The following is a 26,822-nucleotide window of genomic DNA, read 5'->3' on the forward strand; positions in this document are numbered from 1 at the left end:
AAGAGACTGTACAGTTAGTATTCATTTAAAAAATATATATATATATATGTATATGTATATTTGGTAGAATTCTTCAGTGAAACCATCTGGGCCTGGAGTTTTTTGTTTTTTTGTTTTTTTTTTTTAAACCATCTGGGCTGGTAGGGGTGGAAGCCCCACTTCCCTACTGGCTCTCTCTGCCACCATCTGGGCAAGGGTGTGGGGACAACACCCAGCTGTGAAAGGGTGGAGGTCTGGGCTGTACCTGCACTTGGCCTGGTGGGTGTGGGGCCACAGTGTTTCCTGCGGTATGTGGCTGGAGCAGAGCAGTAACTGTCTAAAAGTTTTCTGTGTTGTTAGTCTGCCCCTTTCCTGCTGCTTTGGCCAGAAACAGCAGGCTTTTGTTGGGGACTTTCTTTCTTTTTTGTCTCTACCTGTTGGTGTTTCCGAGTTGCCGCTTTCTTCAGCTCCAAACTGGGGATACACGAGGCAAAAAGAAACCCAGAGAACTCCCCACCGTGTCATTGCTAGGGTCCTGAGATCCCTAGCCAGCCTGCCGGAGGCCTCTTAAGAGTCTTTTCGTGTTTGTTTCGTAGATGATGTCCAGGAGTTGTGCTTGGTGGAAGGAACAGGGAAAGGTACTTGTGTTCACTCTGAAAACACCCTGTGCGGCTGCTCCGTCTTCAAGGACAGATTCCGTCGTTAGGCTCAGCCTGAGGCTTCCAGCTTGTGATTCTCGTTCGAGTTTTGGAACTAGGTGTCCTGGGAGCACAGCAACCCATTTGACCCCCCGGGCTTTCTCTCCGAAGTCTTTGCATCTCAGGCATTTCCCCTGCCCAGAGCGCATATCCTCGTCCTTAGCCGACCTGCGAGAGCCGTTAGGAATGAGGTGGTGACTCTCGTCTTTTCCGTCTGTCGTCTGGGGAGCCCCGCCTCTGAAGGCCCCAGCCTTGCTCCTGGGAACAGCCTTTTTCTTGGCTGCGTGCAGCCACCATCACCCGTTCATCTCTCCGTTTCTCCCCACTTAGATGTTGACCCCTGTTGCTGTTTGAACGGGTCGTCCCGGAAGCAAAAGGTCTTTCTGTTAACCCAGCCGTGGCTGCATGCGCCGGATGTCCTCCCAGCGCCTTCCCGCACGTGCGTGTTTAGCCTTGGAAACCTTTAAGAGAATGCATCGAGGTGGAGTAAGGTTTCGGTGGCCTTTGCTGAATTCTGCCCTCCCAACTAGTCCCTTCCCGCGGATGTTCTGCGGTCAGCCTGTACAAAAGTACTGATTGCCCCCGAGAGTCGACAGTGCCACTTTATTATGAACCGGCCCCATGCCCAGCACACCTGCTGGTGCAGGTCTCTGCTAAGAGCTGGGTTGGAAGGTATGGTTGAGCCCGAGGCCCACGGCCCCACATTCCCCAAGGCAGAACCCAAGTCACAGAATCCCGTCACACTCTGACGCGTGACGGCAGGGGGACCCCAGGCACGCTTGGCCCGGCTTGCCCTGCCCGTGCCTGCCCGTCGCCCAGAGGAGCAAGCAGCTTAAGGAGAGGGTAGGTTGGCAGAGAACCTTGGGTGGATCCTTTCCTCGCCCCACCACGTGCAACCCAGCAGTGCAGTGAAAATGGAGCCCCGTGTGCCCTTGACTTGTAACAGCAGTAAATCTGGCCTGGTTGGAGGTTTTTATTCCCACCTGTGTGATGATAAGAATCCCTACTTTGGGGGAGTAGGCGGAGGGGTGGAGCAGCTTCCCTGTTCTCCGTGAAGTATTTAAGAACTGACAGCTGTAGTTTTAATAATTGATACTCAGATGTATTGGAATGTCACTGCTTCACCTCCCCGTGAAGCCGCGACCGAATTGAGCCAAGTGCAGACTGGAAGTGCTTACCGTAGTAACCTCTTAATGGGTAGAATTGACACCAGCATTAGAATCCGAGAGTGTTACAGGTTCCGTGGTCAACCCTTCTGTTTTACAGTTGGGGAAACAAATGCCCAGGGAGTGGCAGGAGGGGCTCTCAAGGCGAGATTGCGTTCTAGCTGGCTCATCGTTCTTTCCGCTTTGTCACACTGATAACCGAAGGTACAGAAGCGTTTTACGGTGGCAGAGACCATAAGAATTATATGAGAATGGACTCTTGGCTTCTAGCCAGGCCAGCAGATAGAGGTGACTTTTGTGCAGTGACCTGCATTTGCAAGGGCTTGCCGATTCAGTTTAGTTTCTGGGCATCATTAGCACAACATGCCGAGTATATTAAATTTTCTTGAGCAGCCCCGGCCAGCCCTCGTTCCTAGACATGCTGTGCTTCAGGCAGCCACTTCTGGAAACCGTGGAGCCCACCTCAGTGCCCTCGCCCGCCCAACACATTACTCGCTGTAGACTCCTGACTCTTGCTTGGTCCTGTTCTCCTAAGCGCTTAATTTCACTTCCGGCCGGCTTAGTCCTGTCCCAGTTTGCATTTTAGCGTGATCAACCCTTTCTCCCGTGATTATTCTCTCAGTAGGTTGCATGTGCTGACCCTCTGGCTTTCTGTAAACTTTCTCATTTAACTGTCAGCTCTTACCGGGAGATTGTAGTGTAGCAGAATGATGCGAGGACAAAACCACCACAACCCACTGGCTTTGGAAAAAAAAGTATATGTATAGTCATTCCTGCTAGAGATCTTTCATCATGTCCTTGCCAGGTTAAGGGAGATGGCGAATGAAACGCCTTGTCCGTATTCTCATCGTGAAACTGGATGAAAGCGGAAGCCAGAAAACCAACTGGAGTACTTTGTTATTACTGGTATTATTTTGGGGCGGGGTGGGGGGGTAATTCTGCCGTAGGCGAAGGCTACAAAACTGACCGCGAGGCAGGAACCGTTTGTGCAGCACGGGGGCTGTTAAATCGGCGGTGTTTTGAACTTCAGGCCCACTGTTGCAGGCAGCTGCCGGCTTTGGTCTGTTTGAAACGTAAGCACAAGTAAAAAGGAGTATTTACTCCTGTTTCTCCAGCTTTTCTCATCTTTCCCAGGGTGTTTTTCCTCCTTAGAACGTGAATCGAAACACACAGAGTTGTTTTCCTCATTACTCAACTGACTCCTTGTGGGTGCGAGGAGGACGCTAAGCCCGGGCACACCTGAGTCCTCAGTAGGGCCGGGACGCGCCCCGGCCCCCTCCTCCCAGGTGCCAGCCGCCGGTGGCAGTGCCCAGATGGGGCAGAGAGGGCACAGGACAAGTAATCGTCACGTATGGAGTGTGATTCCTGTTCAGCTTTGTCTTCCTATAGCCTGCTTGTGTTCCTTGACCATTGAAAGGTCGTATCTTTAAAAAGTAGCAGTTCTCTGAGCAAATGAGTCTGCCCCAGAGACTGTGGACAGTTAGCTGTTTAGTAACTCAGTACTGAAAATACTTCTCCTTTTTCAGATGATGGAAGTAAAACGTCAGAAGATACATGAAACCATTTAAGTGCATTTCATTACGGTTGACCCTTGAACAACGTGGGGGGTTAGGGACATGGACCCTCCACATGGTCAAAAATCCACGTATAACTTTTGGTGCCCCCTAAACTTAACTACTCATAGATAGCCCGTGGTTGACCGGAAGCCTGGCCGATAACGTAAAGACTTGATTTTGAGTAACACGTGTTCTGAATGTCATATGTGTCCTTATAATAAAGCTAGAGAAAAGAAAATGTTAAAATCACAAGGAAGAGGAAATACACTGCAACAACGTACTGTAAAAAAAATCCCCACGTAAGTGGACCCGCGCAGTTTAAACCACGTTGTTCAAGGGTCAGCTGTATACTTTTTTCTAATCAAGACGTAGGTATTAAACTGCTTCATCTTCTTGTAAATACCCTCAACTTGTACAACAGAGAAGCAGAGTTTTAAGACCTATTTTAGTTCCTTTGATTAAGAAAAAGGAAGAAAAGTCATTCTTTTAGACCACAGAGAAATCCTGGCTTGCCCCCTTGCTAATATTGCCCTCAATCCAGAGAACGGGTGCCATTGCCATGAATTCAGAGAATCCCAGAAAGGCTAATGGGCTGTTCTCCTTGCTGCTGTGAAAATGCGCCACCGTCTTGGGAAGCAGGGGGTGTAATAGCGTTATCTAAAGCAGGGAGAGTGAAACAAAAAAGAAATTCCAGGGAGCCCCATTAGGTACTAGTCATGTGAGTTTAAAACTATTGACATCAAGGAGGAGAATGTCTGCAACCAGAATACCATGCTTTTTCTCGAAGTGGAACGAAGGCAGGGAGTGGAAGCGAGAACCCAGAGACAAACGCGGGAGTAAACGTAGCGTATGTGCACGAATATACATGTATCTGTGTGTGTAAACTGAAGACCAGGTCTTAATCCAGCGTGCTTCCGCAGGGACTGAATTCTCCCAGGAATTGCAAACTACGGAAGTGTTGATTTGGGGCAGTAGTACGTCCTGGCTCCCACTTTCTCCTTGAACTTCTGTGTCTAAAGTGGGGTGAGCACCCTCAGTGGGGGGAAATGGAGGGCAGGTGCCCGGAGCTAGGCAGCGGCTGGGGTGGGAGGTGGGGGGGGGGGTACACGGGCCGTGAGCAGCCCTCACAGAGCCCCACGGGCCCCACAGCCCCGTCCCACAGGGTGTCACGAAGGAAACGCTTCCCCGCCCCGGGAAGCGGGTACGAGCAAGGTCGGTATCGAAATGTCAGTTGTCGGTGTCTGTTGCTCTAACGCATTTTTCGTAGTCTTTGCAGTTCAAGATTTCTGTTGTAAAGAACACTCAGTAGTTCGCAAAATCTCTTCCTGAATTTGAATCATTTCGATACTTACCTTAGGTAACCTGCTGGCAACAAAACCTTTTCACTCACCAGTATTTCCGCGACTGTTTATACAGTTATGTATGTATTATAAATATATGAGTGAATAATTCATTGTGAATTTTATATGTATCGTGAAGGATATGTGTTGATCTATCTTGACACGAGATCATGTGAAAGTTATTTTGAGCATTTCTGGAACGCAGACTTTGTTTCCTTTTTAGATGTTCCTTTATTTGTGTTGCTGTTTTTCCCCCCCTCTTATAAAAATAGCATGACCACGCTGCTTTTAGATCAAAGAGAAGCTGTGGAGAGGGTGTCCCCTCGTATCCCAACGTAATTGTCAGGCGGTTCTAATAGATGAGACAATAAGCTCTCAGGTCCCAAAATGTACACAGCTTCCCAGTGATCTCCTTTACCTATTTCATAGATCATGATGAGAATTAAATGGGATGTTGTATTTAAATGTATGTAAAGTACTTAGTTCACCACTCAGCCTGTAGTGGAATGGGGTCTCTGTCTAAGGAGCCCGTGGAAAAGCAGATGGTGTAATTCACTGCCTGGGATTAATGACCGCGTGGCGAAAGCAAATAGAAGACTTGAGTTCAAAGAAACCAGTGATTACCTGTGATAATGTAGACGGCACCAGGATCTTCTAATGCATGAAGCTGTGAATTGGTTTCCCTTGTTGTGGCTTGTTGTCACCTTTGCTCTATGTGTTATTAGAAAAGGAACACTATTTTTAAATGACGCTAACCTCCTCAAAGCTGCCTGTAATGTTCTTACTTTGTGATTATAATAAACATTTTGTGGGATAAAGTTTGTATTTTAGTCCTTTCAGGAGGAGACCCAGACAGAATGTTCAAGTGAGTTTTCTGGTTTTCCGTAGTTTCAATCGCTCAGAAGTGTAAACCTTAATTTTGGGGGGCTTGAGTCAAAGGCTTAAAAGAAAAAGTCTTCTTAAAATTTTACAACGCTGTCATCAGTTTAAAAGATCATTTTGAGTCTTAGCTGGAGTCTGTATTATGAGGCTTTCTGTAACGGGCTTTAGTACCAATTGGGCATTTTGGAAGGTCGTAGGTACCTGTTGCATGAATGGCTAAGTGGAATTTAAACACATTTTACCTCCTGCTATGGTAGGTTTATTTTTGGAGTGGACCCTTTATATTTACCTTAAGTTTTCTGTTTTGGGGTTTTAAAAATATGCCATGTTTACCACTTACATCCAACAGGATAAAAAACAGCGTGTTTCAGTTTTTCCTGGTTAGTTAAATGTGGGGTCTTTTCCAAAGAGCATTTCTGTCTTGATGTCCTATGTGATTAGATTTTAAGCTCTATAAAGGTTCAGTTTAATGTCTAAATTTATGTCTCTGAATTTGAGTTCGCTGCTTTGAATTATAAATCCTCTAATGTCCAGCTCGTCCATTGAAAGACCAATTCAAGTGGAAAAAAGAACAACTAATTGCTGTGGCCATGCTTTTGCATTTCTGTATTTTAGATTTCAGATAACAGAAGTGACGGGGGAGAAAGAAAGAAAGGAAGAAAAAAAACGGGATTAGTCTCTAATTAATTTTTTATTATTCTGGAGAAAATTTTTATGAGTTGTGGGAACTGGCTACTGTGGAGATAGATAGATGCCTGTCAACGTGTAATTACACATTAAAGTTGATTTGCTACGGTAATTTGCAAGAATATCTCCTCTAATACCCCTTCTCTGCACTAAATAAACAAAATGCAAACGTAACAAAATTGGAAGTCTCCCCGAAGCTGCCGTTCTCTTAACCTCATGCTTTGGGGCATGCTTTGGGATGACCCTGACCGTGCAGCACAGTATCGTTTTGATTGCACGGGGTAAGGGCCGTTACGTTGAAGGTTGTTAACTTCTCAGTATGCGGTTTCCTGGGACTTGGAATCCGTGATAGCAGCATTTGAAACGAGCCACGTGCAGTTGTTGTGGGGTGTAACCGAGCTGCTTTGCCTATTAGCAAATACTTCGTAGGACCAACCCTGTCTCCCCCTTTGGTTTATCTAGAAGACTTGCACTGTCTGCCAGATGCTGCTTCCTAACCAGTGCAGTTACGCATCACACCAGAGAATCCATCAGCACAAATCTCCCTACACCTGCCCCGAGTGCGGGGCCATCTGCAGGTCGGTGCACTTCCAGAGCCACGTCACCAAGAACTGTCTGCACTACACGCGGAGAGTTGGTTTTCGGTCAGTATATCGTTTGCTTCCGTGCAAGTAAAGCCTGTTCACCTGTAACCGCACAGCATCGCGAATGGTCTGTGCACACGGTTTTCGGGGTCACACAGTGATACCTCAATTAACAGATCCCCTGGGAGCCTAGTTTGTTGGTGGTCGAGTCGATCCTTTCGAATCCTTGCGGTATCGGCCCTCCGGTCCCCCCAGAGCTGAGGGTAAACGGAGCCTGTCCTTCCAGCCCAAACCGTGCATGGGGCCAGGTTCGGCTTTGATGACCTGTTCGGGCTTTTTCTTCCTGCACCCTTTCCAGCATGCCTCTGTGGTCATGCTCTGTGCATTTTAACCCCTGTAAGGGTACCATGCATCTCTCTGCCTCTTAACACGTCTCCTCTGATCAGAACACAAAGGGTGCATGGTCCCTTACTTGTATTTCATCATGTCCAAGGATTGGGTGTTTGTCCTTTCCTCACTTTGCTCTTTGTGGAAGAACCTTCCACCCCAGGCCCCAGACAACCTCCCTGTATCCCTTTTTCCCCATTCCCCAAGTCCGGGCCGTTTCCCTCGTCTGTGTACATCTTAGCTATGGCCCTTTTCACCGCCCCCCCTGAGACTCTCAGATTCGTCTTTTACAACGTCTGGCAAATCTCATGTTCATTTAGCTGGTATTGAGTGACGATGAGCTTGAACTTTATCTTCCGCTCTGTGACCTTCCGAAACACATTCCTGTGCCTTTTATATTTCGACCCAACAAAGGTCAGCCCAGAGAACAGGTTACTGATACACAGTGTCGTTGTTAATAGAGGTATTACTGTACTGTGTGTTAAGCGTTTGGTTGCCTGTCACTTTAACGTTAGATTGTTAATACACAGTGATATCTTTTAGTTATAATGCAGTTATGATATTTTATAAAAATGAAGTCTAGTCGGTATAATTTGATGGCTTTATTTCAGTGACACTTAGGGTACAGGATCAGCGGTTCCTCGGTGCTCTGTGCTTTTTTCTGACGCTAACAGAGACTTTGTGCCCATTTTTACCTCCTGCCTCCAAACCTGTGAAGCACACCTGCCTGATGCATTGGGATCTACCCGAGTAGGAAGCGTTTGGTTTGGAAATTACGGAACTAGAGTTTTTTTGTTTTTTGTTTTTTGGTTTTTTTTGTGTATGCCAGTTTAGCCACTAATTTTATGGCAATTCATGTATTCTCCCTATGCCATGGTGCCTCTGTCTATAACCTCAGTGTGCTGTCCGAGGTCCGTCTCGCTGGGGTGTGACCGAGTAGAACAGGATAATCCGAATGCGTGCTTTCAGTGCCTGGGAGGAAAGTCACACGTCGCAGGTGCCCTTGACTCCACAGAACCCACACGCAGCGATGCTTTGGTTCTCACCCCATGGTTTGAAACGATTATCGCTGGGTTCTTTGTTTAGCAACGGAAAGCAGTTCTGCCACATCGTCTCCGTGCTATTCTCCCAAAAAGATGCCAGACTTTTCCTCAAATGTTTATTTTTCCAGTAGAACGAAAGTAAACTTGGGCTGGAATGAATATAGAGGAAGTAGGACTTCTGCATTTCTCGCTATTCCTGGTGTCTTTCCTAAATTAAAACAAGCTGTGCAGTCAGGCCAAAAGTCATCAGCTCAGTCGGAAAAGCCCATCCCTTGCGTCCCCCCCCCCCCGCCCGCCCCATTCACAGAGTTACTTAAATTTGGCACTTGGAATTTCTAAGACTTTTGTGTTTAAGACAGGTTTTTTTTTTCTTGGACATGCGGCTGTGAAGATATGACCACGTGTGTACTCTGCTTAGTTCACGTTTACCTCTTTAGGTGGGAGAAAAAAAATTAACCTTGTTTTTTGTTTTTTTGCTTTTTGTTTTTTCCTGCTATTTCAAGTAACCGTCCAGCCTAATACTTGATAGGGACTTAGCAGCCCCCTGGCCTTATTATGGCTCCCCCCTCCTTTTTGACTGTGCACTTCATCATTTTCCATTTGATTTTTCTTTGGCCAGAGAAGTTCAGCATGGCTCCCTGGCCTCCCTCGCCTCTGTGACTCAGTGTGCCTTGTTATTAGGTATATTGTATCTCCCAGGTACTGAGTGGGTCACTCCCAACTCCTGGTTGATTTGGTAAAAGTCCAGTGTTTCTATGAATTTTCCTACTTCTTGATCCATTGGATCAAGGGGATCTAGAAAGGGGGTTTATAGGACTGTATACTATAAACATTAAAAAAAATTTTTTTGTGGGGGGCACCTGGGTGGCTCAGTCGGTTAAGCGTCCGACTTCAGCTCAGGTCATGATCTCACAGTTGGTGAGTTCGAGCCACGCATGGGCTCTGTGCTGACAGCTCAGAGCCTGGAGCCTGCTTCGGATTCTGTGTCTCCTCCTCTCTCTGCCCCTCCCCCGCTCATGCTCTGTCTGTCTGTCTCTCTCTCTCTCTGTCAAAAATAAATAAACATTAAAAAATTTTTAAAAATAAAAAAATGTATATTTTTTTTACATAAAGAGAAACTTGATTGGTACCTAGAACACAGAGGACCTCGGGTATATGAAATATTTATTTATAGGCTGGATTTTTAGTAGCATTAAGATACTGTATGAACTCTACAAATTCTGTCTTCTATTTGTCTGTCTCATTTCCATTCCCAATTGGCCTCTGTAGCCCCTGAAACTTTTCTTGCACCTGTCAGCAGGTATTCTACAACTCTTTCTCTTCTTGCTTTGTTTTTAAATTCTCTGCTTTCTTTCCTCATGGTGATGAGGGTTTTTCCTTGGACTCCCTGATGCTTTTTTTTACCATGCCTTAGCTACTTCTTCAACTGTTGTCTAGATCCTTTAGCTTCCTGCTTGTTTTCTTCAAGATCAAATCTTCCAGTCCAGGCGACCTGAGAGAATGTCGAGAATTTGTTTCTTTTGCCCCTTCCTGGGTCTCGACTCTTTGAACACCACCTTCCTACCCTTGATGGGAAAGTTCTTCTGTTTATGATGCTGATGTAGAGGATCCTCCTGTTACATTAGGAACCCATTTTTGTTTTATGTGATCTTCCTCTTTTGTAGGATAGGCTTCCAGGGTCGGGAAGAACGAAAAAGTGCTTGAGTTTCAACTCTTCTCATTTTACAATGAGACATTCGCCCAGAGATCAGTAGCTTGTTCAAGACAACACAAGTTCAGTCTAACCCAAAATAATTTCAGTGTTGTTGGTGGCTTTAATGCTGAAAGTAGTAGTTCAAGTAGATAAGATAACGGAGCTTTCTTAATTATTCTATCATTATTTAGTATCTTTAATATATGGGTTGCCAAACATTACGCCTTAAGTCATTTAAAACGCGAATGCGTTAATTACGATTTGTATGAAATGCTTGCGAAGCTTAACGTGGCACCCTTTATAGAACCCACATGCTTCACATAAGGCCAGTCCTGTGTGACTTTGGCACCCCCATGAATTCAGGAGGGAGGTTCCAAGGATGGAAGTACCCGAGACTAACGCAGAAATGATCAAGCCCTGCCCGCTGGAAGGCAGGCCCTGTCCACAGTCCTCGTTCCTGAAGCCAGCTCCCACCTTCACTTCCAGGAGCGTGCCCGCTCAGGTGCATTACAGGTTTGTCTCCACAGACCCTGCCCTCAAGTAGTTTTCAGGCGTGAACAGAGGATGGTGAGGTCATCAAGTGGATGTGTCCGTAAGTGTTGTTGAGAGTCCCTGCACGAGAAAGATGAGGTTGGGGGGAAACGTATCTTAAGTGTCAGAGCTGGTTTCTGTGGGACTAGATGTGATCAGTTCTTGAGCTAATCCAATTATTACACACTCAAGAAGTCAGGGAGTTAACTGGAGAGGAATTCATTTAGTGATGTTGACTTGTCGGAAGTTTATAATTCATGTTATTTCTTAGACAAATGTAAGTAAGTGTGCTTGAACTTATTTTCCAGGAGATAAACAACCTAGGTGGTTAACTTTCTCTGCCCCACAGGCTCCCTTAACCTCCAGACACATTGACCACATCACTGTGCACCAGGAGACAGTGGCCATGGCTTCGATGCCAGTACTGATTTATTCTCTCCGCCCCTCCGTTGATGGCACGTAGGTTGAGGCAGTGAAGATTTCTTCCATTGGAAATGCCATTGGTTAGGAACCTCAGGGCCCGGTGTGAGAACCTAGCACGTGGGAGTGTTCTCCAGGGTCACAGGTCGTAAGGTCTTGCCACGTCCATTGGCCCCGATACAGCCCCCATGATCCATCGGTCTTCACAGTCCGGAGTTCGGGTATTTATTCCTGAAAAATTTAAAGATGCCCAAGAATCAGACCGTTGGAGTTTTATTTTTTCTTCTTCGCTATCTTCTTTCTTAAATCTGTAAAAATAATTTGGTCTGTTATTAATAGAAAAAAGCCCCAAAGCTTGCTTCCAGAAAGCCATTAGAAACCTTAAAGAGGCCATTAAACCATACTCATTTTACCTGACTTTTACAGCGAAGGTGCACATGTGTGAGGGTCCCGTGCTGACGACCGCGTGTTTGTTTCCCTGGCAGGTGTGTCCATTGCAATGTCGTGTACTCTGACGTGGCCGCTCTGAAGTCTCACATCCAGGGCTCTCACTGTGAAGTCTTCTACAAGTGTCCTATTTGTCCCATGGCGTTTAAGTCTGCCCCAAGCACACATTCCCATGCCTACACACAGCATCCTGGCGTCAAGATAGGAGAGCCAAAGTAAGTCCTGTTGCCTTCTGACTTTTATGCCACTGCTTTACCTAGCGACTTAGAGGAAGGAGTAGTTCTGTGGAAGAAAACTCAAAGAGACGAAGACTTAGGCCACCGCGCAGATTCCGATGCTCCGCGAGGCGCCGCTCGTAGCTCATCGCTACCTAACCCGTTCAGCTCTTCCCAGGTGAAGCCTCTGTCCAGAGGAAAATGTTACCTATTATTTATGCTCTCGTCTTCAGTTTTTTTGTTGTTGTTTTTTTTTAATTTTTTTTATTTTTTTTACGAAGCAGGTGAATATTTATCAATTTTTGCTCTTTGGCTTACGACGAGTTTAACAACTAACTTCTTGGGGAACTGTAAAACACGGTCTTTCCATTTTTACACGGTTTCTCGTAGGGACACGCTTTTCATCCGAACATTCATAATACGAAGTCCGTTTAAAACACTGGTTACTGAATTTAACTTCACAGCCAGTATAAGTCCTTGATTCATAAAAATGAGCTTCATTTTTGCCTTTTAATCTTGCTCCTTATTCTGTAGTTTTTGCTTTATTGAGTCTTTAAGGACGAAGCGTCTGCTGCAGCAGACGAGGGCTGCCTGCCTGCGTTACAGGCAGCTTAACAGAGAGGAGGGAACGTGGGCCTTGGACGCAGAGTCCTGCCACCCCCCCACCAGCTGCGAGATCTGGGACCATCACGGGCTCTGTTTCAACTTCCATTTTCTCCCCTGTAAAGTGAGGGTAGCGTTCCATCCCAGAGCTCGTGTGAGGCAGAGAGGCGGTGACATTTAAGATGCGTGGCACACAGTCCCTCTGTCCGGAGCACAGAGGGGGCTCAGCAGCACTGGTCCTTTCCACATTTCCTCTTTGTCATGTACACAGCACTGGATTAGCTGCTCTTGGCCAGGCTCCTTTATTCCAGGATTATTTATGGCGGTGTGGCATCTGATCGTGACGTGAGGCTAAATTTGCTGCCCCAGGCTATCGGTGGGTTTCACCCCACCCACAGTCCAGGAAAGCTTGGAGGGAAGATGTGGATGTTCCATGTCATATATGTCTGGCTCGCATTGTAACCTTTAGTTTGGGGGAGATATTAATGACTGCACGCTGCAGGAATGAGTCTGTTTGCTAAAAGAACTACGATAAAATGGAATTCTGTTCTAGTGGGACCTTCGCTCTGATCTCTGTGGATCCTCAAACTGCAGATTGGGCGATCCATGTAGCACTTGGTGTCTTGACCCTGAAGACGCACGTCAGTGAGTTCTAGTAAAACGGTCTTTGGTGTTCGTGGTAGTAAGGCTTCTGGACACTAAAGCAGTATCTTGCCCCCAGTTAATAGGTTTTTTTTTTTTTTTTTTATTTGGTTCTTTCTTCAAATAAATCAAACTTCACCGAAATCTGGAATAGTAGTTGTTACCTGGGAATACAGGGCAGCAAATTTTTAACATAAACCAAAACAGCATTTTTCAAATTTGAGTAATATGTAGGAAAAAATTATTCCGGTGTTGTCCTAAAATTATTTTCACTATAGTGGTTCCTTAATAAGTGCCAAGCCTAAAGATAGGCATGGACTACTATGTTTTAAACTCTAAAGCTAAAAAATAAATAAGTAAATAAATTATAAGTGAAATACGACAAAACTGCCAAAGCAGTGAACTTTAACTTAACTTCCTTGATTCAAGGTGACCATGGTGCTCGGCTGGAGCGCGTCCTTCCCTGCGGCTTGGCTGTGGTACCAGGTGCTGCTTCTCGGGCTCTTTTTATCTTTGTTGGTCACGACTGGACCACAGCGTGCCTTGAGATCCCTCTTGCCTGCCGCCTCTCCCAGTTCAGGCTCTTGGAAAACCTTCCTTCCTGCGGCCTGCTGGAATGCTGTCTGGCCTACACTTGACTCGGAAGCTTCCTTTTGACATTAAACCCATCTCTGCCCTGCATCTCAGGGCAGCCCCCGCCCCCCCCCCCCAGATCAGTAGCCCTGACTGCGTTGGAAACTCAGGCATCGAAGTCCCTTAGCAGTATTTGGTTAACAGGCAGTTATGCAAGTGACTCATCATTATGCAAGTGATGTGCATTAACTTAAAAGATCAGTATAAAAATACTCCACTCCCCCATTTCCTTTAGAGAATATGTGGAGGTCTGAAAACGCACCCATAAAGCCCTGCAGTCCCAGCAGCTCAAATTGAAAAGGACAATGCAAGAGTTTGTTTATTTAAAAAAATTTTTTTATGTAACGTTTATGTAGTATTTCTCAGATGCCAGGTGCTTACTGTTCCTGTGTTTGTTTCTTGCTTTTCAGTCACTTTAATTACACTTAATTACATAAGAGACAGAGTTTCTGAACAGGTCCCTACGAAATAAAGCACGTGCAAAGTTGTGGTCACCACTGGGCGGAGGGCTTTGGGGTCCAACAGTGCTGAGTTTGAACCTAGGCTTTGTGCAGCATCGAGCAGATCCTCCCATCTCTCTGCGCCCATCTGTGGTTCACCTGTGGAAGGTGTGGACGCTGTCAGGTGTTGCTCAGGACAGTGCTTGGCGCTTAGTCAGTGGCAGTAAAGGAGGAGGTTTGTGGTGGTGATTTCAGAGCTGAGGATGTTTCATTCCATTTATTGTTGCATGTGTTTCAAGGGTAGCACCCGGTTTCAAGGGGAGCAGGCTGTGGGTTGGACCTGAGCGTGGGTATTTGCTTTTAGCCTTCTAGTTCTTTTTAACCCCTTCCGCTGCCCTCCCCACTTCTCTTCGGTTCCACGCCACCCCACCCCCTGGCCTGGTTATCATATCCGACCGTTCCCTCAGTCCTGCCACCAGGGTAGGATTCAGTCACGCTTAGAAGTTTGGCTCTCAGAGCCCATCATGACCCTATAGGACCTCCGCCGCCGGCCCCACAGCCTGGGAATCCAGCCACGCTATGATTCTGTCTGTTCCCTCACCACGCTCTACCCACACATTTGCCCGACTACCTTCCCTCCCCGGCCTGGCTGTCCCCTGTGGTTTTCTTCCATTGTCAGTCGGGATCGTCACGGTCTAACTCTGTGTCAATGAGGCTCGTTTATTTGGGCTTTGTTTTTTTTTTTTTTAACACGAGCACCGTTTGAACATTTTTTAGCTTCTGTCCTACGCAAAAGTTGGAAGGCCTCTATAGAGACTCTGACGTCCCCCCCCCCCACATTCCCTAATTGTCAGCATTCACGACGGTTAATATTACTCCACTGTCTCGTTCTCCCTGAGTCTCTTTTTCTCGTGTTCCGGAATAATGGGCAGCATGACATAAATATCGGTGTTCTGCCTCTCCTCCCAAAAAGGACAGCCAGGGATGTCCCCACCATTTAGCCGTCCCAATCAGAAATCGGTGTTGGGCTCATTCCTGCCCAGTGCTTAGACCCCATTACAATCTCTCTAATAAATGAGAAAATATCTTTTTCTTTGTTTGTTTGGCTCAGGTTCAAAATCCTATCCAGAAGCTTGTTCTGCATTTATCGGTCCTGTCTCGTTCTTCCCTCTGGAAACAGTTGCTTGCTCTTTCCCTGCCTCTCCTGTCTTTGGTCATCCAAAAGAGGACACTGGCCTTTCGTTCTCGGGATGACCTCCGTCCGTCACGGCCTTCTTGTAGCTGGACTCGGGACACGTCCTCCTGGCAGGAAGCTCCTCATGGTGTTGTATCAGAGACACATGCTGCCTGTCTGTGCTTCCCGTGGAAGTTCTGACTTCATCATCTGGCCAAGTGGGTGTCCGCCAGATCTCTCCTCTAGAAAGCCATCACCTCCCCCTTCATACGAGTGAGCAGTTTGTGGGGCGGTGTCCCGGTATTCTACCGGCAAACTGTTCCCCAGAAAAATGCCTAGGTAAATAGTTGATCTCCTCTCTTATACTTTTCTTTGCTCTGCGGTAGAGAGCATAAAAATCAAAGCAAACAAAAACCCCTCCCCAAAGGAATGTGGCACGAATAGAAGGAACCATGCCATTTTTCATGAAATAGTTATTTCTGAAAATGTAAGAGTAGAATCCTGAGGAAACCTCTCTTAGCCTAGCTAGTAAATTTTCATTCTCTTCCTGAGGCTATTCGTTTCCTCTTACTGCTCTATGCTAATAACAGAAAAACCGAGAAGTACAGACCAGGAAAACAGTAAGAAAACCTGTAATACCATCCCGCAGAGATGACAGTTCTATAACCTTCTGCTTCTTTTCTATGCCCTTAGAAAGATGTGGTCATACCGTACATACTGCCTTGTTACGTATTGTGTTCATTTTCACGAAAGTCTTTCCGGTCATTGGTATACGTCCATAGCATACTTCTTAAAAAATCACATAGTTGCTCTGACTTCAGTACTTAATATTACCGGATGTTGGGGCTACTTTCAATTCTAAGCGATTTTAAATAGTGAGGAAATGAACATCCTTGTCACACTTGGTCAGGTTAATGATGACAACATCACTTGTGTGCCGCCTTCGAGTGTGTGGCGAGGTCACGAAGTCCTAAAAACAAACAGACAAACAAGAACATCCCTCCCCTCCCCAGTCACATGTGCTCGTGATCTGCGCTAAATTACTAATATGTCGAGACCTTGGAAAACCCGTGCCGCTCAATCCAATTAAACTTACAAATTTTATGTGGAAAAAAGGGAAAAAAAGTTAAATCTGTAATGTTTTGATAGAACCACGAAGCGAGAAGTGCTTTCTGGAGAAGACCCTGAGAGGAAAGACATGGGGTTTCCAGAGGCATGCCTTTTCTTTGCTTTGCTGTAGAAATAGCAAACAGAAGCACAGCGTGGCTTTTTTCCTCTCTGACTTGTCCCTTCCGTCAGTGTTTCTCTGCCATTTTCCTAAGCTCCGAGGATTCTTTGTTCTTCTCGCCATTCTCCTTCCAAGGCAGAACAGGGGTCCCTGGGGCCTCCCCTGAGGACCAGGGAGACCTGGAACAGTCACTGAAGAAAGGTGACCCATCCTAGACATATATGTTCATGAACCACCAGGAGAGCCCCTGGAGGCAGAGGTTTGGTAGCGGGGGAGTCTAGTACTTTCCCTCCTGCCTGAGCTTCAGTGGAAGGTGTTGATGGATAGAGGGGATTATGTTCAGAAGGTTCGGGTATAACGAATTAGTTTTTAAGGAGGTTGCTTGGCAGTAAGGTACAGGAATGGTTCGTAGTAGACCGTATTCTAAACCATTTTAAACACAGCAGACATTCAAGTGTTGAAGCAACTGTGGTATGGATTTTCTTTTCTGTTTCTTTCCTTTCTTTTCTTTTCTTTTTTTTTTTTTTGGTGTATAATTGTTTACTGGCATAGGGCTTTCCTTATGAAGAACACGTAGAGAAATACTGCGATTTCAGTGTAAAATTGTTACGAACTCGAAAAGAAAACTCGGGGCAAGTAACAGCTTATGCAAGCATCAGAGCTGAACAGCCCGACTTAAGTTCATTAACAAAATTCTTTATCAAGTTAGGGGACCGCCATCCAGCTGTGTTCCTGGTCCTATCTTAAAGAATACTTGAAAAAAAAAAATCAAGGGTTCTTTTGCTCTGTGTTAAAATAACGAACAAGTGACGATCTTGTAAAAAAACAAAACAAAACAAGTGTCAGATGTAGATGTGTAAGTAACAAAATGGTCATTAATTGAGACTTCACTGCAAAGGCGGTTGAATGCACCTTTACTCAAGCTGTGAAGATTGGTCTGCGCTTGAGCGATGCCAGTTGCCTTCAGAAGTTTATTTCAAAGCTAAACTGTTTTTGTTCTTTTTACCGTGTTTACGTGTTCTCACTGCCTCTGCCCCCTTGAGATGTAAAGTAACAGTTCCCTCGGCTTTGGAGTTGAGGGCTGACTGACCTGTCCACACACTTCTTCTGTTTTAGAATAATTTATAAGTGTTCCATGTGCGACACTGTGTTTACCCTGCAAACCCTGCTGTATCGCCACTTTGACCAACACATCGAAAACCAGAAGGTGTCTGTTTTCAAGTGTCCCGACTGTTCCCTTTTATATGCACAGAAGCAACTCATGATGGACCATATCAAGGTGTGTGCGCATCTCTCGTGTCCCGTTAAGTGCATTGCAGACCCACATTCATTGATCACGAGTCAAGGCTGAGCTGTAGATGCCGAGGAAGCTGCATGCTGTTGAGGGAAGGGAAGGGTACTGATGTTGGTACTGAGCAGTTTACAGAACGCGGCCGTCAGACGTTTGCTTGACTGACGCCGCTTATTCCTGAGTCCTGATCTGGGTCACCATGAAAGATCAACGCAGAGTAACAGATGAATGCCCTGGGATTCTAAAAGAAAAATAAAGTATTAGGGTTCTTTTTTTTTTGTCCTACATGTGAAAACGATGACGATGCAGTTTACTTTTCTTTGAGAAGTCCGTCTGGTACAGGCTTTAGAAATAGACAAGGACTCTGGCGAATTGTGTTAATTCGTTACAGATACCGGTGTATTTAGGAAAACGAGGGTCTTCCCTTGAGATTATTTAAGCAGTTAAATTTGCATGATAATGGATGCCCCTGGATCTTTAAGTCTTTTTTTTTTTTTTTTCTCTATCAAGGTTGCATGTAAATTGATAGTGAAATGTGCTGGGTACAGCACAGTGTCTGGTCCCTGGTGAGTGTTCAGTTAACGAAATAAATGTCCAGTTTGGATAACCCACCCCCAACACCCAAAAGGGGCGCCTAAATCTCTTCACAGCCTTTTAAGCTCATGATGGACAGAGCTTGAGTCCTAGTCTCTTAACTGCCCACTGTGATGGGGTAAGCAGTTTTATTCCCATGTGATTAGGAGATAATATCCAGCAGCCCTCAGAGCTTAAAGGGACTTTACTCTTTAAAAAGAGACATAACAGGCCCAGCATCATTAACTCCATCTCTCTTTCTCTTAGTTCTTTTCTTTTTTAATATATTATACGAGAAAGGTCAGTTTCAAGAGCAGATGAAGGTCTCTGAATTAGTCTAGTCTCATCGTAGTTAAATGAATGGACCGTTAATCCTTGAAATTTCCCGTGTTGAGCCTATGTGCGCTCACATAGTGTAATTGCCTACTGCAAAGAACCTAACGTCTCAGAGGGTCTGCTGGTTGGCAGCCGGGAGATGGGGGTGGCACTGGGGCATTACTAGGGTGAGTCAATGCATGGGAGATAGGTTTCCTGATCATCACTTGAAGTGCAGTAAAATCCTCTTCAGTTACTTCAAAGGTTTTCACTAAAATTACAAAACCGTCTTGACAACAAATGTTTATTTAGTGAATGGCCAGGAAAAAAAAAACCCCACAACATCTGGAAAGTGGGGTCATCGACTTTGCGGTTAGGGTCTTCCTTGTGTTAATAGTGAATTTGGAGGCATACAAGGTTCCAAGAAATAGAGACTGAAGAGGAGTGGCAAATCCCATGGCCACAAGGACGAAAGAATTGTTTTTATTCACCTGAACCTTTATAAGACTACATGATACGAAAACAGTGGGAATACTCACTTATGTTCTCATTTCAAGTATGTTCCATACATTTAAAATACCCTGCCTTTCTTTACGTGTTTGGGGATGGGTGAGAATAAAGATAAAGGTTTAGGGGCCCCCTATTTTTGTGTTTTATTTTTAAGATCTACACCAGTTCTTGTGACTTTATTTATATCACTAGCTGTGCTGTTCAGTTTTTCACAAGGAAAGAATTCAGAGAAAGGAGAGGAACAGTGTTTCCCCACATACATGTTCATGTAAAGGTAGATCTTTATTTGCCTAATTTAATCCAACTCGTATCATTTTTTTTTTTAATTTTTTTGGTAATCTTTATTTTTGAGAGAGAGAGAGAGAGAGAGACAGAGAGACAGAGTGCCAGCAAGGGAGAAACAGAGGTGGCAGGGGAGGGAAGGAGACACAGAACTTGAAGCAGGCTCCAGGCTCCAAGCTGTCAGCACAGAGCCCGATGTGGGGCTTGAACTCATGAACCGCAAGATCATGACCTGAGCCAGAGTTGGACGCCCCATCGACTGAGCCACCCAGGCACCCCCAATTTGTATCATTTCTTCTGCCAAAGCATAGATTTATTCACTGCATAGGATCCCATGCGTAGACTTGTTGGCATTTACATTTAAAGCAAATTCTAAGTTACAATCATTCAAGTTATTTGTGGTTACAGGACCTAAGGAAAGGTCAGTTCTAAGAATTAAGTTGTATTTCTTTTATTAAAAAAAGATACTTGTTTTTACCAAACGATGTTATTTTTACTTGTGATGTGAAAATGAAATGAGTGAATTAGAAATTTCCATTTTAGCACACATTTCATTGCACAGCCGAACTTTTGGCTGCTTTTCTGTAATTTCTGTAGCCCTGGAAGGTCAGCTTACAGAAGAATGTTTTGTTTTATTTTATTTTATTTTATTTTATTTTATTTTATTTTATTTTATTTTACTTTTTGTTTATTTTTTTTCAGAAGAATATTTTAATACATCACCCTCTCCTCAACTTTCATTTGTCAAAAATGTATTTGCCTAGAAACGTATGAAAAATTTGCTAGAAAATTTTGAGGTTTGCTTTCTTTGGGGTTTAAATGGTTAAAAATGAAAAACCTGGCTTCTGTTTTGAAAAAGGCCAGTGCACAGCCTTTTGGCCACCAAGAGATCACGTCTCGCCCCAGATTTTCTCTTGCCAAAGGACATCAGACATTCCTCCCAGGCCCTTTTGAGAGACCAGTTTAAGTGTCCTCTGGGTAGACTGGTGCGGCCCCTGCTCATGACATGATGACAGACCCTCTTTTTCCTTCTGGGGTAAGACAGTACTGACGAAGGTTGGTGAATTCTTGGCACTGCTTAGAGGCAGGCTTTCCTGAGAAATTATGATGGAGAGCATGCTGAGGCAACACCTTCTTGAACACTCAAGAAAGACTGTGGAGCCGAGATCTATTCAGTGTGAGTCTGTGGGACGTAGGAGATCCCGGGCTCATTCGGAAACGTGTGTCACGTTCTGTAGGTTCTACAGGTTCAGGACTCTAAGGCTAGTAGCTACAAGCCTGAATGCTGGCTACGTGAGAAGGCCCTGTTCAAAAGATAAATCCTACCTACATCATTGAGGCACGGACTGATTTCCCTCCTTTTTGGGGGGGGGGGGGCAGGGAGGGTTTGGTGAGGGGGAACTCTGCTTCTAGAACACAAAACAAAAACCAAAGCAAGCTGATCTTTAGACCCAGATGGCACTAATTTTACCCCATTAGAAATTGGAATCCTGCGAGTCTAAGTTCAGATAGCTGTCGTGGCTGTTACATGAACGATAATAAACACTCTAAGCAATTGTAAGAGGCTTTTTGAGTATCGGCATCTGCTGTAGACAGTCCACAAGCCTGGGTGGTATCGGGAAGGAGAGAGAGACCGGAGTAGGCTGTAGGGAGATTGAAATGACCCCCGAAACTCCCCAACAAAAACCTAAACTCTCCCAAGTGTTCCAAGAATGCAGAAGGTACAAAAGGGAGGGAGAAGGCTTTGTTCTGGTCTCAGGGTCTTGTTAAAGGTGATCGGCTGGGGGTCTTGAATACCTGCCCCGGTGTCAGCCTTTTCACGCGTTTCTGGATAGATGTGAAAGTAAGATGTTCTTCCCCAGATAGAGTGTGTTGCACAGGACTCACGGGTTCCCTGGGGGAGGATAGGCAGCCAGGAATAATTTGGACTCAATACAGAAGGCTTTTTTTTTTTTTTTAAAGAATTTAAAATTGGCACAGGCTTTCAGAAGTTATTTGAAACTAAAAATGCATCGCTTAGAGCAGCCATAAAAGTTAATTCCCCTTTGTCTCTTTTCAAGTGTGTATTTCACTTCGGTTTTCTTCTTCCTGTATTAAGAAATGTTTCTGAATGAATATAACATCATATTGGAATATCTATAATGTGTTAAGATAGTCCACACGTGCTTTCTCTCAGTGGTAACGATTTGTGATAGATATTTCTTTTCTTTTTGTAACATAGTCTATGCATGGAACATTGAAAAGTATTGAAGGGCCTCCAAACTTGGGTATAAACTTGCCTTTGAGCATTAAGCCTGCAACTCAAAATTCAGCAAATCAAAACAAAGAGGATACCAGAGCCACGAACGGGAAAGAGAAATTGGAAAAGAAGTCTCCATCACCTGTGAAAAAATCCATGGAACCCAAGAAGGTGGCCAGTCCCGGGTGGACGTGTTGGGAGTGTGGCCGCTTGTTCACGCAGAGAGATGTTTACATTTCCCACGTGAGAAAGGAGCACGGGAAGGTAAGAGCGGAGGTCGCCCCGTTAGTGCGAGGAAGGGCACGGGCTTGGCAGACCCCCATCACCTGGGAGCTCGGCTCTGCCAGGAATTAACGAACCAGGAAGGAAGGAGGAGAGAAAGAAAGCGATGTTTTGAAAACTGTTAGGAGTTCTTTGTTTTGTTTTGTTTTTTAATGTTTATTTTTTGAGAGAGAGAGAGAGCAAGCCAAGGAGGGGCGGGGGTGGGGGGGTGGGGAGAGAAATCCCAAGCAGGCTCCGCGCTTTTAACGCAGAGCCCGATGTGGGGCTGGAACCCACAAACCGTGAGATCATGAACGGGAGCCGAAACCAAGAGTCGGTTAATCGACGGGAGTGACCCAGATGCCCCCGTTAGGAGTGTTTGTATGACGTAATGTGATTCTTTGCAGAGTTTGGTAGTGAGAAAGAGGTACCTCATCCTTCCTTAAATTCTACAGGAGAGGCTTTATGCCTCAAAATCAATGAAAAATCTGAGTTGCAATATTTATTTATTTTTTTAAGCGTTTATTTATTTTTGAGACAGAGGGAGACAGAGCATGAACGGGGGAGGGTCAGAGAGAGGGAGACACAGGGTCTGAAGCAGGCTCCAGGCTCTGAGCTGTCAGCACAGAGTCCGACGCGGGGCTCGAACCCACGGACCGCGAGATCATGACCTGAGCCGAAGTCGGTCGCTTAACCGACTGAGCCACCCAGGCGCCCCTGAGTTGCAATATTTATATTCTGTTTAAAATAGTAAGTACACGTCTCCAACTACTAAGCATTTTTTAAATGCCCGTTGTTAGACCTAATAAATCTAGCAAGATTATTTTGTAATGTTTTTCTGGTGGTTTCTAAGTTGGATTGTTCTAGAAAGAGTGTGCATTGCACTTGGTTTTTGTGTAACTTAAATCTCTTACTCTGTAGTAGTTCTCCCTCAATGTTATTTTTTTAATGTGCTATTGATTTGTTTAAAAAATTGGACTATACATCCTTTATATGTCACCCCCGTTTCTGGATTTGGGTAATTGCTTCCTTTTGACGTTGCTTAATTTGCTTCTCTTTATCCCATAATTCTTAGAAATTTGATTAGACCCCGGTTGAATTTTTAGATAAGAATAGGTGCTGTATTCTTTTTGTATCGAATCCCAAGGCACCTAATGGGGGCTGGTTTCTCTTCGTGACACTATGATCCACCATTGGGTTCAGATACAGTATACTTTTAAAAAAAAATCTCCGTTGCTTTAACTTAAGGCAATAAAACCAAATAGTTCTCCTTGGGGAGCCTGTGTAAAAAGTACATAGGAGTTGGTTGGTAATTAGTATATACGAGATCCTTGAAAAGTTTGTTAAATTAAGTGTTTTGACAATGACTTTGTCGTCTCATTTATACTGTTTTATTTGAGCGGCGCATGTGGTTGACGTGTTTTATCTCACTGCCGTCTCCAAATGGTACGAACTTGTCTCTGAGCATTGATCACACTGCAAAAGATGTGTTTATTTGGTCTGACTACACTTAATTCGGCGTCTCTTCATGGAAAAAGTACTTACAGAATATATATGGCTTTAGTAACACGTTGCTTATATAATCATCTCAACTTGAGGGTCATAACAATATTCATTGCAAATACTGAGTAGTTCTTAAGGGGCAGTACTTGGTTAATCTACTGTATAAATACACTACCTGTAGTTACCTTTCCACGCCCATTGTGGTGATTCTAGGAAATGTCTTTTTTTCTTGGCATCCAAACCGGACTTTACAAATGCCAAAACAGGAGCAGACCTCGATCTAAGGAGCCCAGAGCTTTCATTTCTTACACATCTGAGATTTTTGTAACCATCTTGGAACATTTCCAAATTCCTTCTTCTTTTTTCTTTTTTTTTTTTTTTAAACTACCTTTATTTTGCACATCCGACAGTCATTGGGTCTAGAATAAAAGATGAAGGGACAGCTCCGAGAAAGATGTGGTGGGATGATGAAATTTAACACTAACTCGAACTGTTTGCCCTAGGACAGTAGCATAAGACACCGCCCTGAGCTGGCTGTGCGTGCCGATGTGCCGGGCACGGCGTGGGTACCTTCCGTTAGAGGCAGCCGTTCGTCCCGAGGAAACGTTGGGCTTAGTAGGTTTTAGGATTAGCTTTGAGGAAGTTGAGAGCCTGCCTCTTGGAATGCGGCACTTGAGATCAGATCCCATTTTCAGTGCCGCTCACATGCCTGGAGAGACCTGCGAGGAGGTGGGGAAGGGAAAGGAACGACATGTCTTCACAAACCGGTGAAATGCACAGAGTGCGGACCGTGTGTCAGCAATCTGTGCATGCCTTCTGCCGTTCTGAACCAGACCAGATCCCTGCACCTCCCGACAGCCCGCCTACAGGCGTCTCGTCTCTGTTCCCGTTCTTCTTGCCTCCTGTCCGAACCCTTGCGTCACCTCTCTCCATTTAAACTGCAAGCCTCCGATCCCCTGCCCTCTGTCTCTTCTGTCTCTTCCCTTCTGATGGTCAAGCAGGCTCCTTTCTGGCTGCCCTTTTCCACTCCTGGTTCCTCCTCCTCGGCCACCTTGGATTGTTCAGCTCCACCTTGTCACAAAACCCACCTCCTTAACTGTCGAGGCAGTTCGACATTTGTCAGTCTTTTCCTCAATTGGCAGGCCCCCTGCCCCCCGTAATTCACACAATTGGCAGGGCTTTTTAAAAGCATTTTCTACCCTAAGTGTTGAACACTGCTCTCCCTCCTGGGTTTTCTCCCGGTTGCTAGAACACCCATTGGGTTTCTGTCCTGGAAACATTCCACTGTCTCTGGGAGATTTCAGTTAGTCTCGTGGCTTCACTTCTCATATATGTGTATGTGTACATAGCTTCCAAATCTCCATCTCCAGCCGTGGTTCCTTGCTGCATTCCAGTCCCCAAATCCAGCCGCTTACCGAATGTTTCAGCCTCTTGGATAATTCCCAGCAACTCTTAGCCTGTCCAGCTTGGAACCCAAGCTGCTTCCAACACCACCACCACCACCACCACCACCACCCCCCCCCCCCCCGCCACAGCCTTTACCACCAGAAGCTTGTTGTCTGACCTGACTTGGTGGTTCCTTCCTTCTCCCCGGCCGCCTCCCTCATCCATCCATCCATGCGTTTCATCCCTTCCGGTCTACCCGTTTATCTTTGTTGAGGCCACCCTCATTGTTGCCTGATGATTATTCTCACTGTAGCCAGAGAGGGCTTTCCGATCGTGCAGTGTCGCGTCCCCACTGCCCTCAGTCGTCCGGCGGCTCCCTCGTGTCCTCTGATGCCCCTTCCTCCGGCTGCGTCTCAACATGGGGCACGTTAGACAAGCGTGGCTGCCCCCCTGCCTTTAAACACTGTCTGCCCATTCGTCTCTGGGGCTTTTTGGTGGTGATCTTAATTGAAGGAGTGCACCCTTCTAGTGGCAAACTTCCCTTAGTCCTTCGGGTCTCAGCTTCAGACCTCACCCCGTCTGGAAAGCCTTCCTTGCTCCCTTCTTCCTGCAGGTTTCTGTGACAGCCTGAGTTTCCCTTACCGTATCTCTTACCACGCTGCGAAGGCTGCCTCTTACGTCTGCTCGCAGTAGATGCTTTATGCTTCTTCCTCTCTTCAGTTCCCGTCCAAAAAGTCTTTGGGGCTTCTGTTCCTAGCTCACGGGCAGCCAATAAATATTTCTCGAATAAATGGATCAAGTACGAGTAACTGGCTTGAAGGACACCTAACCTCTTAAGACTTAACTTCCCCTTCTTTAAAATGGGAGTATTGCATACTTTAGTGACCTCAGAGGGTCCTGTTTTATAGCTATCTAGTGAGAACTGCACGTGAGGCGAAAAGCAGCCTCCAATCCTTCTGGACTTAAGGTGAGATATAAACATGAAGTTATAAGGGATTGGACAATTGTGTCTGGCCAACTGTCCTAGGAGAGCATACTATTTTACTTCAATCAGGCGAGAAGTTATTGGAAATATCTGATTTTACTGGATTCCCCAGTGAAATATCACGTCATGACACCAGGTACATGTTCTGAACCAGTGAACCGTGAAGGAATACTTGACGTTAATACTGTAATCATGCCTTTAAAAATAAATATATGCGTGGATAGAGTCCTTTTGAGAATAACATAAACACATTCTGCCAACCACAATACAGCAATTTGCTGGAATTTTATTGCTATTAGTACGATGATTATTTTGGAGAGAAGATTTTGAGTTAGGAGTAAGCCCGTGTGGCAGAGATTAAAAATTTATGTCAAGATAATTCATGGCTTCCTCTTTTAGGATGGCCTTTTTTGGTTTCAATAATTGTTTCTTTTTTTTTTTTTTCTCCTCTTCTCAATTCCCATCCAAAAAATTTTTACTAAAAAATATTTTGTACGGAGTTCCATGCCAAAACAAAGAAATTCAGTAGCTTTGTCTTCAAGATTCAAAAACATGTTTCCAGCTGTACTGCTTAGTTAGTAGCTAGTTTATTTCTTTAATGCATATATATATATATATTTTTTTTTACTAATATTAACCCAGTATCCACATTTTGTGCTTTTTTTTTTTAATGTATTTTTTAGTAAGTTGTTATAATCTGATATGAAGTCAAATAATTAAAAAAAAAAAAACTTGGGGCAGAGAGTCCATTAAAAACTTAGATGTAAGAATTTAAAAACAATTTGCCAGATCTTTATTTTAGTTATTTAAAAACGAATAAAGCAGCCACATTTAGAAACGACTGTTAACAGAAATTCCATACAGAGGGACCGGTATAAAATTAATCACTTTCTAAAGTTGATGTTAGTGTCTTGCTATGGGCAGGTTTTAGCTGTCCTTTTAAATCATAAGCTCTTTGAGGACAAGTTCTAAATCGGTTTATTATTGTAGATTCTGTGGTTTGTGATGCTGTGCCTTGCGTGTTGTCTTTGGAGTTACCGATTAGAGAAGTTCTCAGATCATCGCCTGCCCATTTGGAAAGGGCTTTTGTGTTAGTCAAGTCTAGGCTTGAGCTTTAAATAGTTTTTGA

At 44.9% G+C, this 26,822-nt stretch overlaps 1 protein-coding gene across 1 annotated transcript in view; it reads left to right on the forward strand.

Annotated features, from left to right (window-relative positions):
• The window catches only part of ZNF532 (zinc finger protein 532), a 108,914-nt gene that overhangs the window by 56,206 nt on the left and 25,886 nt on the right, over positions 1-26,822 (forward strand). The window contains 4 exon segments of the mRNA XM_011288142.4: positions 6,771-6,952; positions 11,452-11,628; positions 17,465-17,627; positions 21,541-21,822. Of these exon segments, the coding sequence (XP_011286444.3) occupies positions 6,771-6,952; positions 11,452-11,628; positions 17,465-17,627; positions 21,541-21,822 (804 nt within the window).

The sequence above is a fragment of the Felis catus genome, chromosome D3 (genome assembly GCF_018350175.1).
Source record: "Felis catus isolate Fca126 chromosome D3, F.catus_Fca126_mat1.0, whole genome shotgun sequence".
In the NCBI taxonomy this organism is placed as follows: domain Eukaryota; kingdom Metazoa; phylum Chordata; class Mammalia; order Carnivora; family Felidae; genus Felis; species Felis catus.